The sequence below is a fragment of the Moschus berezovskii genome, chromosome 15 (genome assembly GCF_049115385.1).
Source record: "Moschus berezovskii isolate FMDL1 chromosome 15, NW_MosBer_1.0, whole genome shotgun sequence".
In the NCBI taxonomy this organism is placed as follows: Eukaryota; Metazoa; Chordata; class Mammalia; order Artiodactyla; family Moschidae; genus Moschus; species Moschus berezovskii.
The window spans coordinates 2,167,459-2,181,487 of record NC_142474.1 but is presented as its reverse complement, the minus strand read 5'-3'; the positions used below and the strand labels follow the sequence as shown (position 1 = coordinate 2,181,487).

The 14,029-nt window shown below is 46.2% G+C and overlaps 1 protein-coding gene across 5 annotated transcripts in view; it reads right to left on the bottom strand.

Annotated features, from left to right (window-relative positions):
• The window catches only part of BCAS1 (brain enriched myelin associated protein 1), a 104,708-nt gene that overhangs the window by 42,921 nt on the left and 47,758 nt on the right, over positions 1 to 14,029 (bottom strand). For 4 of the 5 annotated variants that reach the window (XM_055393876.2, XM_055393869.2, XM_055393852.2 and 1 more), the window contains exons 5-6: positions 5,651 to 5,794; positions 4,142 to 4,186 (exon numbers count right to left, since the gene is read on the bottom strand). In XM_055393876.2, the coding sequence (XP_055249851.2) occupies positions 4,142 to 4,186; positions 5,651 to 5,794 (189 nt within the window). Of the gene's footprint in view, positions 1 to 1,686; positions 1,822 to 4,141; positions 4,187 to 5,650; positions 5,795 to 14,029 lie in introns of all 5 variants that reach the window. The other variant, XM_088843615.1, reaches the window with a different exon arrangement.

The window sequence follows — 14,029 nt, the reverse complement described above, 5'->3', positions numbered from 1 at the left end:
GGAAGGCCTGGGAATACTGAACTTGGGTGGTCCACTTGTGGGAGGGGAAGATACTCTGGAACTTAGCATGAAGTGAATGTCATGGGACACACAGATCTGCTGGGGGGAGGGGTGGGCAGTTATAAGCATCTTAAACTTCCAAAGCTCCCTCCCCACAGAAGCTCCCTGTTTAGGAATTCAGCTAGATTCCTTTACCCCAGTCTCTGACCAGTTCCATGAGCAGTCACCAAACTGTCTACTGCATACGGTAGCACTGCTTTCTGACTTCCCCTCCCCCACTGCAGTATCTCTCATCTGCCCCCTTCTCTCTTTACAGAACAAAATAACCCTGTAGGCAAATCGAAGGGTGGCTTCATAATAGTTTATGCAAATGTCGATCCAGCCAGGAGAGCTTTCTGTGGAGATTTTATTTGCATACATAGTCCAGGGACTCTAATATCCAGCTGGGGATGTTTTTAAAATAAGTTCATTCAATTTAGTGGAGAACGGTGGACATTTTGAACAACTTTAGAAGCATGCTGGCCCAAGTCAGGGGTCCTTTTAATTGATGGTTTTAGACAAATACTGGCATTTTCTTAGACACGAGAAGAATGAAATCTCCAAAACTGACTTCTCTGTTGTCTTCACGTCTCAAGAACATGGAGATGGTTTGTTCTGCCTTCATTCATTGTTTTGCGTGCCTGGGCTTCTATGTGGGTTCAGTGTAAGTTTAGTTAATACAGGAAAGAGATGGAACAGAGCTTGAGAAGATAAAATCTCGAGGTTAGAAAAGTGTTTCCCAAAGTGTAGAAAGCAGACCATTGTTGGGATGAGAGATGGCCTTGGGTTGAGCCAAGATATGATATTAAACAATATTAAAGCTGTGAAACACTTATCCTTTCTCAAGTCTCATCTTTGTAAGACAATTCAGGAGCAAATCTCAGTCTGGTTCTGGTAGAGAACTCTTTAACATTTCCCTGCCACTGGCTAAGTGCCTTTTCATAAAGCTAGAAAGGCCAAAAGTTCAGAGCTTATCATGAGCCAGGTAGCTAGAAGGTAATATCTTTTTTATTGCTTATATAATGTTACCTTCTCCTTATGAAAAATGATTCTCCTATTCCAAGTGTGATGTAATGTCAAGTTTCTTTTCAAGATAACTTTAAATAAGGAGTAAGTCAATTTCAATATAAAAATTTTTAATAAATATGAAAGTCTTTCAGTCGTGTCTGACTCTTTGCAACCCCACAGACTTATACAGTCCATGCAGTTCTCCTGGCCAGAACACTGGAGTGGGTAGCTATTCCCTTCTTCAGGGGATCTTCCCAACCCAGGGATCGAACCCCAGTCTCCCACATTGCAGGTGGATTCTTTATCAACTGAGCCACCAGGGAGGCCCCAGGTAAATAGTGGTATATCTCAAATATGATGGGGCAGGTATGCAAACATTCAACATTTGGGAAACACTGGGTTAGAAGAATCTTAGAACCCTGGTCCACACTAGTAATCTGAGACATTTATAACCATGAGGACTTTAAAAAATCACTGAAAATTGTCTCACATAGTATTTAATTTCCCTCTAATGAGCCCCACCACCCAAGGCTCTGTCTTTACTGAAGAGGAGCTGGGTGGACACAGGATGTACAGGTAAGCCACAAAACGAAGACCAGGGTTCTGTTTTTTTCCCTCCTAGTTTAATGAGATACAGACCTTATGCCTAAAGAATTTTCTAAAGGCGAGTCCTAGTCTGGGGCTATGCAGGTGCTTTTTCTTGGCGCCTTTAGCCTGGACCTCGGATGTCTTCTGCCCGGCTTGTCCATCAGAGACACTTTCTCCCTTAGATGCCTTTTGGGCAACAGCAGTCACAGCTCAGAACTTTGTTTTAAACAAAATCCATTTTTCTCTTTTGTTTTAAAGTGCGGTCATCCTGGTTGTCGATTATCTACTGATACATCACCCCCATCTTCCAATGACGAGATATCATATGAACACTTATCTTTGTCAAACTCTCAGACACGGTTAAAGAGCATTGTCACCATCTATGTTTGTTACACTTTGATTTTCAACACAGTAACCTATTTAAATGACCCAGATTAGCGCAACTCCATCTGCTAAAGACAATGACAAGATTTTTAAGCTTTGTCTATAGGTCTTGAAATAACCAGGTGAAAAAAATTTTTAAATGAAGAGAATGCAGTCCCTACTGGATAGCTTTAAATATCTAAATGCTATTGTCACGTGAAAAAGAAAAAAAAAATATACCTGAAGATAAACAACTTATTTTTGCATCCTGGACTCAAGGCAAATCCTGCCACTGAGTGGCTTTCATTCTCAAACTGATCTCCCCTTTTTTGGTATTAGAAACCTCAGGGGAATAGTATTGCCCACAAAAGATTCAACTGATTTCTAGATGGGCAGATCTCCTGGGCAAAAGATGTTTCTAGAATGAGCCAGTCCTCTGAGCCAAAATGAGATGAAATTGGGACTGAAATAGCCCAGCTGCAATTATTCAGAATTGCTGACTCAAGTCACAAATGCTGGGGGATTTTGAGTGTGCCAAAAATTGCCCAGGGCCAAATGAGAAGATGGACAGAGGTTTCAAAGGCATGAATCTAATAACTTCAGTAGAAAACATGTCCAGGAGGCAAGCGTGAGAGCCAGGTTGGAAGGTCTGTTTGTGGGTGTCACAGGCAACCTACATTCACAAAACCCTCTTTTGAGCTCCAGTTGCCTCAGTAATGAACCCACCCCTCTCTGGGCAGAAGCATGAGATTTTTCTCTCTAGGTACTTTCTGCTGGGACCACATTCTAGGTGAGGCAGGAGCAGCTGATGAGAAGGAGGGCCCCAGGTCACTCGGAAGCCACACATCCCACCCACACGCCCCACTGTCTTCAAACAACGCAAGATGCAGGGCCCAAAGAGAAGCCCGTGGACCCAACCACTCACTGAACTTGACCTTAGCAGCCTTGTAGCAAACAAATAACTTTATAGGAAAATGCACATAGATGCCTCAGATATATCTTTTTTTTTTCTATGGAAAAAGAAAATTATAAAGGAACCAATCAATACAAGGCAAATGTAATCCTGGTGTTCAATCTGTCCTGCAGGGATTAGGGAAATAGGAATCACCTACATTTGAATAGAGCTCCCTGGGCTTACCAGGCATGGTCACACCTTCAGTCCTGGGGGTGGGGAGATAGAAGTTTTATTGGTTTTACAGATGTGGGAATTTGGGTTCAGAAAGGTTAGGATCACACAGCCTTCGAGTAGTAGGACTGCGGCTTGAACACAGGTCTTCTGAGACAAATTCTGGGATCTTTTTCATAGCTTAGCCCCTTCAAATATGGGAAGCAGATGGACCAGGTTGGTCAAGCCGTTTGTTTGGTTCCAGTCTCTTTCAAAGCACTTTCAGTCGCCAAAAGGAGGACACAAGACACTTCTCTGTCACCAAGTTAAGTTTTCCTTATGATTCCCGGGAAATTCAAACCACGTGTCCTACTAAAGAAAACTGGCTCTGTCTAGTGTAAAGGGAAAGCATCTCTAGAAAGTCGTCATTCCAGACAAAATGTATTTTGAGGGGAACCAGATGAATTTCTAGGATGACAGTGAAAAAGTGCACGCTCTCCAGGGCATCCTAACCCCTCCATTTGGCAAGTGTCAACTTGTGACTATTTCATGCCACCAAGCAATTGCCGTTGCAGTAGAGATTAATTTTTTTTTCCCCAAATGACATGAAAAACAAAGCAGGACATCGTTTTTAAAAACCAAAAGCCTAGAGGCTTACATCTGCTTTAAATTGAGTCCCACCGCGTTCTCATTTCCAGTGGCTTTTACCCTGTTCCCTGGGTCTCTCCACACACAACGAAAAAGACTAAGATGATATATAATTATTAGTAGTCTGTTCTGATTCTGTGTAAGAAATTGGTTTTTGTGACATTATTTAGCCACAATTGGCACATATTTCAAGTTTTCCACCAAAATTTTCGTTAAAATACCATTAACATAAATGGAACATTTTAAAGACGACCTAAAGGCAGTATTTAATTGCTAAATATGTATATATGTCTCTACACACACATATAAAATTAAAAAAACAAAGAGGACATAAGCCCAAATCCAGGTCCACACACAAACCCAAACATAAACATACTTCAGACTACCTACCGTGTCTTCTGGATCTTTTTTTGTTTCAGCTTTGTTAGGCGAAACCTTAAAAGTTTGAAAAACACAGATGTTACAAACCACAGCTCTTTAGGGTGATTTTCTTTCTTTCTCTCTCTCTCTCCCCTTTCTTTTTTTGGCCTTGCTGCAGAATCATAGTTCCCCAACCAGGTACTGAACCCAGGGGCCCACAGTGAAAGCATCAAGTCTTAAACGCTGGGCACCCAGGGAAGTCTTTATTTCCTATTTTTATTTAACACGGTCCAGTTTACTCTACAGGTAAGGAACATAATAAGAAATCCTGGTAATGCCTAGGTATAGAAAAGTTAATAAAGTTAATATTTTATAGTGAAATGCATCATATCTTATATGTTCACCCAGAGCTTGATCACATTCAAGACTGTCTCCTAGAAGGCCACAGACTTTCCAACAAGGCTCCCACTAATCCAAACAAACATACAACCCTTTGGTGTTTGTCGCACATTCTGCTGATTTTTTTCTGTTTTATCTTTCGAAGCTGGTCTCGGTCTTTGGAAATAGCCCAAGCGCTTGAAGCTGTCCGTTTAATTATGCATGCACTCACTCAGCCCTTTCCTGAGTGTCTGGCATGTGCCAAGCCGTGGGCCCTGAAGAGTCAGAGATGAGCAAGCAACGGAAGGCACAGGTCCCTGCCTCGACCCGATGAGAGCTTTAGACATAAGAAGATAGAAAGCGACTTCTACAGTTCGATTTGCCATGTGAGTGGCAAAAATGCTTTGCCAGGTCAGCAACTCAGGGAAGTTTTTTTCAGTTATTTCTATGGCCAGTGAGAATAAGACACCAACCGTGGCAGAGTTCCATGGCCAACGGCTCATGAGGAATTGACAGCAAAGGGGAGGGGGCAGCAGAGGGTGAGAAACAGCGCCGCTGACGCAGCGGACGTGAGTCTGAGCGACTCCAGCAGACAGTGAAGGACAGGGAGCCTGGCGCGCCGGAGTCCACGGGGCCGCAGAGAGTAGGGCATGACTCGCCACTGAACAGCAACGGCTGCCATGCTTCTCACAGTTGCCAGCAGTAAAGACGCCTTCACTGAAAGCCACTTCCCCTCCGAAACATCTTGTCCCTGTCCTCCAGTGTCCGGCTGCATCAAGACGACACCCCGTTTAGAGCGATGCCATTCAAGTCTGTCTCACTCTTCCGTTCAGCTCAGTCGCTCAGTCGTGTCCGACTCTCCGCGACCCCATGAACCACAGCACGCCAGGCCTCCCTGTCCATCACCAACTCCCAGAGTTCACTCAAACTCAGGTCCATCGAGTCGATGATGCCATCCAGCCTTCTCATTCTCTGTCGTCCCCGTCTCCTCCCGTCCCCAATCCCTCCTAGCATCAGACTCTTTTCCAGTGAGTCAACTCGTCACATGAGGTGGCCAAAGTATTGCAGTTTCAGCTTTAGCATCAGTCCTTCCAATGAACTAGCAAACTTTCTCGCAATAGAACTTAGGAATAGAATAGAAAAGGAGTTGAAATTACTTACCAGGGTTTTAAAGAAGCTCATGATGGAACTGTTCTCTGCCTGGGCGTCCTCCTTTGCAATCTCCAGTTGCTCAGGGTCCCCGGAGACAGAGTGGCTCACAGTTGGGACTTCCTGTCCTCCCTTTCCCTTGCCGTCAACTAAGTCCTAGGATCGAGACAGAGTTTTCACGGTTGCAACTTGTTGAATGTGGACTCTCAAAGTAATATTTTTGCTTCCCGCCTCTTTCTCCCTTACCCGCTAATTCCAGCCATACTTCTTCTGCCCACGGGGGTGCAGAACAATCAGGGGCTTATGAGAGGCACTCTTCCTTCCCCGCCCTCTCTTTCTAACAGAATCAGCATCTGCAGTCAGTCGGAGGGACATTGTCCGGAGCCAGAGGCGAGCAAACGCAGCAGGGCGCGCTGCGTCCCAAACAAAAACCCTTTTCTCCCAGCTCTGCAGAAAGGTTGTGCAGGATGCCAGTGCTCTGTGGTCGCCCAGTCTGATCGTGGAAGATGCTTCTATTTGGTTTCCCACCATCCCCACAGTGGTGGATTGTATCAACTAAGAAACGCACCGATGTTTTAGAATAATAATCCTGTCTTCAGGATCTGGGAGTTTACTGGTGAAAAGCTGGGATACAGGGATGGACTTCCTCTTCTAACTCACCCAGGACAGCAGGATGCTTGCCAAAGTGGCCTCTTTCGTTTTCTTCACTCCCACGACCTTGGGCCAAGCCAGGTTACCTCAAACCCATCCATTCTGCAGGCTTGGGCTCAAGTTTCCGTCCTTCGCTGAAGTCCTTCTGGGTCACAGCACCCACAGGACCTGTTCCCTTCTCTGGGTTTCTAGATCACCTCCCCGTGCTGAATCACTTGGGACATAAGTTAGCCTAGTGCCAAGGGCCAAGCCAGAAGAGTCTGCGTCAGAAACAGGGCTTTCTTGGGAACTTCCCTGGTGGTCCAGTGGTTAAGACTGAGCACTTCCAGCACAGGGGGCGTGGGTTCAATTCCTGGTTGAGGAACTGAGATCCCACATGCTGCATGGCGTGGCCAAATAAAGAATAGGGCTGCTTTTTATTTTGAACAGCTACAAAAGTATATAAACACATTTTGGTGAATATTTTTAAAGGTAATAATAATGTGTGTATTCCACAGAGTTTTCCTCAGTTCCAGAGCGCTCTCCAAATGGAGCAGCGCTTCTTGTGAAATGCCTCTGAAAGAGCTGGAACTTCATAAAACCCAACGCAGATCAGAGCCACAGCTCTAAGTTCTCAGCTTTTCTAGTTCATTCCAGGCAAAACGAGTTTTACCTGGGAAGAGATGCCCTTTTAAACAGGTTCTAATGTAACTTCTTGTTCATGCTGTGCTGTGCTGTGTTAAGTCCCTTCAGTCGTGTCCGACTCTTTGAGGTCCCATGGACTGTAACCCTCCAGGTTCCTCTGTCCTTGGGATTCTCCAGGCAAAAATACTAGAGTGGGTTGACATGCCCTCCTCCAGGGGATCTTCCTGACCCAGGGATTGAACCTATGTCTCTTGCATCTCCTGCATTGGCAGGGGTCGGGGTGGGGTGGGGTTCTCCACCATTAGTGCCACCTGGGAATCCCTTTCCAGCTCATATTAGAAGTCTAATAAGAGTTGAATTTTTGATAATTCCAAGGTATAATTCGGATCCAGGTTGTTAAGTAGGTTGATAAAGAGGATGGTTGAAAATTTTTTGTCTAGCAGATGAGTGGCTTCCCAGGTGCATGCTAGTGGTAAAGAACCCACCTGTCAATGCAAGAGACATGGGTTCAATCCCTAGGTCAGGAAGATCCCCTGGAAAAGGTAATGGCAACCCTCTCCAGTATTCTTGCCTAGGAAAACCCACGGACAGAGGAGCCTGGCGGGCTACAGTCCATGGGGTTGCAAAGAGTCAGACATGACTGAAGTGACTGAGCACTTAGCACGTGGCGCGCCTGCGTGGGTGACGATTTGAGTCTGGGTGGTGCATACACACGGACACACAGATGCATGAAGTTATTCTTCAGGGGTGTTTGTTTGGAAAGAGACTTCTTTGGTACAATGAACAGTTTTGCTTGGGTAGAGTTGAGTAGAAAAACTTTAGATGAAATACTAAATAAAAAAAAAATTACATAAATCATCAAACAGGTGTGTGTAAGATGAGCCAGCATGGACGTGATACGAGGACTAAATCTAACGAAGTGCCCCACCAGGCCTGCTGGAGCCGATCCCCGGAGGGAGTTACTTATTTCCACCCACTCACTCGCCTTCGTTCAGCAACATGGCAGGGGAATCCTGACCACATGCAAACTGTAGAGCGGCCGCTCAGTGTGAGCGCTGACCCCGGAGCCAGCCCGCCCAGACTCCACCCTCTGCTTCGTTCACACCCCTGCCCTCGAAGGCGTGTTCCCTGACGTCCATGCTTGGATGTGTCCATGGGCTGAAAGAGCAGCACCGCCTCTGAGGATTGTTGGGGTGTCAGTGGGACGATCCGTCTAAAGGGTTTAGCACGTGTGTAGCACACAGTGTCATTTTGCTGTTCAGTCGCTAAGTCGTGTCTGACTCTTCGTGACCCCATGGATGCAGCATGCCAGGCTCCCGTGTCCTCCACTATTGCTCAAACTCATGTCCATCGAGTCGGTGATGACATCCAACCATCTCATCCTCTGTCGTCCCCTTCTCCTCCTGCCTTTAATCTTTCCCAGCATCAGGGTCCTCTCAAATAAGTCAATTCTTCACATCAGGTGGCCAAAGTATTGGAGCTGCAGCTTCAACATCAATCTTCCTAATGAATATTCAGGACTGATTTCCTTTAGGATGGACTGGTTGGATCTCCTTGCAGTCCAAGGGGCTCTCAAGAGTGTTTTCCAACACCACAGTTCAAAAGCATCAAGCACACAGTAAACATTCAATAAATGCTCTTATTGTCATCATTACGATTAAGTTACTGAGCCTCATCCTGAGCCTGGTGAGATCGACAAAACTGAACCAGACAAGTTCCTGTCTCGAAGTGTTTACAGTCTCACGGTGGATAAAGGCTGGGAGAGAAGGAGAAGAACTTGGGTAAAAGGATACATGAATCCCAGGAGCCCACTTAGCTGCCATTCAGAAGCAGCTGGGCAGCATTTTCAACCAGCGATAACACCCAGACACTCCCTGAACCAATCTGATCAGAATGTCTGGAGGTGAGGCTCAGGCATCATTGTTTTTAGAGCCTCTGGGCTACAATGTGCATCAAGGTTGAGAAAAGCTGGGCTAGAGGGACGAGGAAGGGTTGAAGATGGAGCAGCATCTGCCCTCGGCCCTGGAGCCTGAGCTGCAGGCGGACACGTGGGGTGGGGAGGGTTGGGGTGCAGAGGAGTGTCAGAGGGCGGGAAGGACATGAAACTAAGGATGAGGCGGGGCGCGGGCGGGAAGGGCTTCAGGGGCAGGTTATTCAGTTCGACTGAGATCCAGGGGGCAAGACAGGCTTCCCAGGCAGCTCAATGGTGAAGAACCCGCCTGCAATGCAGGAGACCCCAGTTCAATTCCTGGGCTGGGAAGATCTGCTGGAAAAAGGATAGGCTACCCACTCCAGTATTCTGGCCTGGAGAATTCAGTCCATGGGGTTGCAAAGAGTCGGACACGACTGAGCGACTTCCACTTTCACTTTCTTTCACTGGTGGTCCAGTGGTTAAGAATCCACCTGCTGAACAGAAGGTATGGGTTTGACTGCTGGTGCGGGAGACCCCACGTGCAGCAAACACTGGGCCTGTGTGCTAAGCTCGCGCTCTGCGCCAAGAGAGGCCGCCGCAGTGAGAAGCCTGGGATCCGGTACTAGAGAAGGCCTGCATGCAGCAGTGAAGACCCTGAGCAGCAGGAACAAAATAAATAAACAAAAAGTTTAAAAAGATTAAAAAGTTTATGCCAGCATTACAGGAGAGGGCTGAAAAAGTCGGAATGAAGAACCACTCAAAAGTCTCCACAATCCTAGAACAAGTTAGTAAAGCAGCATCTGACAGTAACGTGGAATTTACCTATGAACCACGTGATGGGATATTTTGCAGCCATACATTCTTTGAGGAATGTGGAATGAGAAGGAAAAATGTCCATAGTAATATCATTATAATGATAATGATCAACCTTTATATGTCAGGCCCAATGCTAAGCTAGTTAAAAAGATCTCATTTAGCTCTTATAACAATTTATAACTCCATTTTTACTGATGAATAAATTGATTCATGAAAAGAATAAATAACTTGCCTTTGATCTTAGACTGAAGCTAGGAGTTGATCCTAGGTCCAAATGATTTCAGAAGAAAAAGATTTTAAGTACCATCTACACTGCCTCACGCCTCCCTTCCTCCAGGGGTTTAGCCAAATACCAACTTCATACCAAGAGTTTTCCTAGTTTAATTTCCCTTGCCTCTATTCCTCTTCCCTGCTGTTTTCCCCACATTTGTCATTATTCACATATAACACAGGTTCCATCGCTGGGTCGGGGAAGATCCCCTGGAGTCAGAAATGGCAACCCACTCCAGTGTTCTTGCCTGGGAAATCGCCTGGACAGAGGGGCCTGGCGGGATAGAGTCCATGGGGTCTCGGAGAGTCAGACACGACCACGCGCACGTAACTACAGCAACGTATAACACATTTCGCCAAAGACATACGCGAGTTCAGTGTGATACAGGTTTTTTATATTAAAGGACTTTTTATGTTGAAGATGTAGGGACCCCTGGGTGGCCATCTAAAAAGTTAGCACAGTGCCATAATCCTACTCCAGGGAAAATCTAAATGGATAAATGCACTAGAAGAGCACTTGGGGAAACCTTTCGTAATTTTGGATTGAGAGAGCTTTTGTAACTTTGACTGAAACACCAAAAGTCGTGAAAGGAATGGTCGAAAGTCAAAAAGTCCGAATGTGTGAAGACATTCTTCGAGGAGGCTGGGGTGAGAAGCAGGTGTACTCTCGTGTTTTACTGAGTGAAGCAACTTCAGTCCCGGAGGGAGGGTCAGAACTTTGGCACCATCAGCTAAAATTAAAAGCATGTGTGCTCTTCTAAGGCTTTCCCTGGTGGTCCAGTGGTTAAGAATCCGTCGTGCAATGCAGGGGACATGAGTCGATCCCGGATCGGGGAACTTGAGATCCCAAACACTGTGGAGCAACTGAACTCCTTGAGCGGAAACCAGCAAGGCCGTGCCCGCGATGCAGGCCCTGCGTGCTGCAGCCAAACGGACGACGGATGAAGGCTACTATAAAGAGCATATATGCCTTTACCCAGCGATTCTGCTCCTAAGAGTCGATTTTAAAACTCAGTTCACGTAAGTATGAAATAGCAAATACACAAGCTTATTCACTACAATGAGGTCATAGCAAATGCTTGGACACCTGCCAGAAGTCATTAATAAAGTCCTGGGTAAATAACTCATGGTACATCCATTCATTGGAAAACTATGTGTTACAGATTTGGAAGCTGTACAGATATTGACAGTCGTGTTAGCTGGGGAAAAAAAGCACGGGCCAGAACACAGTGCATGTTATATTCCCGTTTGCTCAAACAAGAAGGAACGTGAATTTATGCTTGTCTTTTGCTTGCATATGCTTAGGAAAGATTCATTTAAAAATACAAACAGTGATTATCTGTCGGGAGCGGCATTGCTAGACAAGTATGCCATTTGATAATTTCTTATTTTGAGCCATGTGAATGTATTATGTATTCAAAATTAAAATTAAAACAAAATGTGTGGCTTCCCTGGTGGCTCAGTGGTGAAGAGTCCACCTGCAGGGGATGCAGTCTCGACCCCCATCTGGGAAGATCCCACACCCGAGAAGCAGCTAAGCCCGTGTGTGCGAACTACCGAGCCGGTGCTCTAGGGCCGGGGAGCGCAAGGACTGAGCCCGCGGGTCCTGGGGCCCCGCTCCACAGCAAGGGAAGACACCGCAACCACAGAAGAGCCCGCACAGCAAGGAAGACCCAGCACGAACAAAACTAAACAACAACACGGGGACGACTGACCCCACGTGTACAGGAGACACCCAGAGAGCCAAACAGCACAGTGGGGAAGGCTCGCCGGCCCACGGCCACCAGTTTGTGGCCTATACCTGAACTGTTGGGTTATTTGTAGGATCTCTGTCCTTGACTACAAATATATCTTCGCTATTTTCATCAAGCCTCTGGATCATTCTAAGCAAACAGAAATTTCAGACAGAAACACAGGCACACTCCAGGAAATATCTGGAAACTTCTTTTTAAGCAAACAGGTGTCCATGGTGTCAGCTAGTTTTTCAACTGTGCGGAAGAGACCGACATATAATTTTTTCCCTTTCAGTTGGCTTCAAAGGGCAAACAGATAGAAACACTAGTTAACGGACCACGATTTGTCATGTTGAAAAATTGTGCTGCCTCATCATAGCTTGATTGTCTATGATCAAACCCACATGGGGCTTCTGGCGCCCTCCTTCCACTGTAAATTGTCAGCTGGGTTCCTCCTCCCTCAAAGCAAGGTCTGCGTTGTCCAAGTGAGACTATAAGTGAAGGCAGGATGATCAAGGCTAAAAAAGTTCTCGTCTGGAACTACTTGTAATGAACGTCTACCTCATCTAGAGGTCCCCACTGATTGGGCAGCATTGGGTTCATTCTGAATTTTTGTACCAAGAATCACGGTCCAACATGCAGCTTAACACGGGAAGATTTGTCTAAGCAATGTCAACTGGTACAGAAACCCATTACCCCACTCTCTTCCATCTGTTAGAAATTTGAGCCACATGCTGTCTGGGATAAAAGGGAGAGCTACGCTTCCTCTCCCACGTGGTTGCCCCAGACGCACAAAGGCCATCACCGGCTCAGCAACAACTGGCTCTAGACAACATGCAGGCTTCGCGCTTCTCCCTCTGAGAGCACAGCACCTGCACACACCCACTGTCACACTGAGGCTGAAAAATGGGATTCCATTCACGCTCAAAGCTAAACATTCATCTTTCAATGCTCCTAGAAGGGAAAGAAATTAATCAAATAAGCAGGAAGGGATTCCAAGACCAAAGTCTACAAAAATGTTTAGTGGAAATTTAACATTTCTGAAGTAATTTGGGAATTTTTCTTTAACACCTTGTTTCACTACAAAGCTCATAACCACCGAAGGAGGGTCTATCCCGGGAGTTTATTTTGTATTTTTACTTTTTTCCCTCTATTCTTTTTAAAGATTTATTTATATGTGTATTTTTTGGCTGCTCTGGGATTCTCTGCTCTGGGCAAGCTTTCTCCAGTTTTGGGGAGCGGGGCTACGCTCTGGTTGTGCACGGGCTTGTCACTGCTGTGGCTTCTCCTGTTGCAGAGCACAGGCTCTAGGGTAGGCGGGCTTCAGTAGTTGTGGCCCCCAGGCTTAGTTGCTCTGAGGCATGTGCGATCTTTCCGGACCAGGGATCGAACCTGTGTCCCCTGTATTCTGGATTCTCAGCCACTGGACTACCAGAGAAGCCTTTTCCCACTATTCTCACCCAATTCACATCAACGGATAGAAATGCATTCACATCTTTTAAGCTCATGGCAAAAATAAGGAAAGAACTCACATAGCACAACTGTAAAACGCAGTTATGAAAGGACTCTGAAAACTGCCCATCCGCAGTGTTTTCTCTTTCCAAAACACACATTAGTTGTGCATTTTAAAAGCCAGTGTTATTTCTGAACAAGAAATTGCCACGCAACCTCTGGATTGCACAGTTCCAGAATTACTGTAAGTGAAAATAACTCCTGTTAAACCTAAAAAGCAGAGACATTACTTTGCCAACCAAGGTCCGTCTAGTCAAGGCTATGGTTTTTCCCGTGGTCATGTATGGATGTGAGAGTTGGACTGTGAAGAAAGCTGATCGCCGAAGAATCGATGCTTTTGAACTGTGGTGTTGGAGAAGACTCTTGAGAGTCCCTTATACTGCAAGGAGATCCAACCAGTCCATCCTAAAGGAGATCAGTCCTGGGTGTTCATTGGAGGGACTGATGCTAAAGCTGAAACTCCAATACTTTGGCCACCTCATGCGACGAGTTGACTCACTGGAAAAGAGTCTGATGCTAGGAAGGATTGGGGGCAGGAGGAGAAAGGGATGACAGAGAATGAGGTGGCTGGATGGCATCACCGACTCTGTGGACGTGAGTTTGAGTGTACTCCGGGAGTTGGTGATGGACAGGGAGGCCTGGCGTGCTGTGATTCGTGGGGTCGCGGAGAGTCGGACACGACTGAGCGACTGAACTGAACTGAAACCTCTGGTTGCTGGGGCAGTTTCTAATACAGCTCAGGACGGGGCAAGCTTCACAGCGCCGTCTAGTGGAGGAACTGGGAAACTACCGAGATTGCAATATTTTCCTTGTGCTTAGGCAGTGCTGATGCTGGGAGGGATTGGGGTCGGGAGGGGACGGGGACCAGAGAAT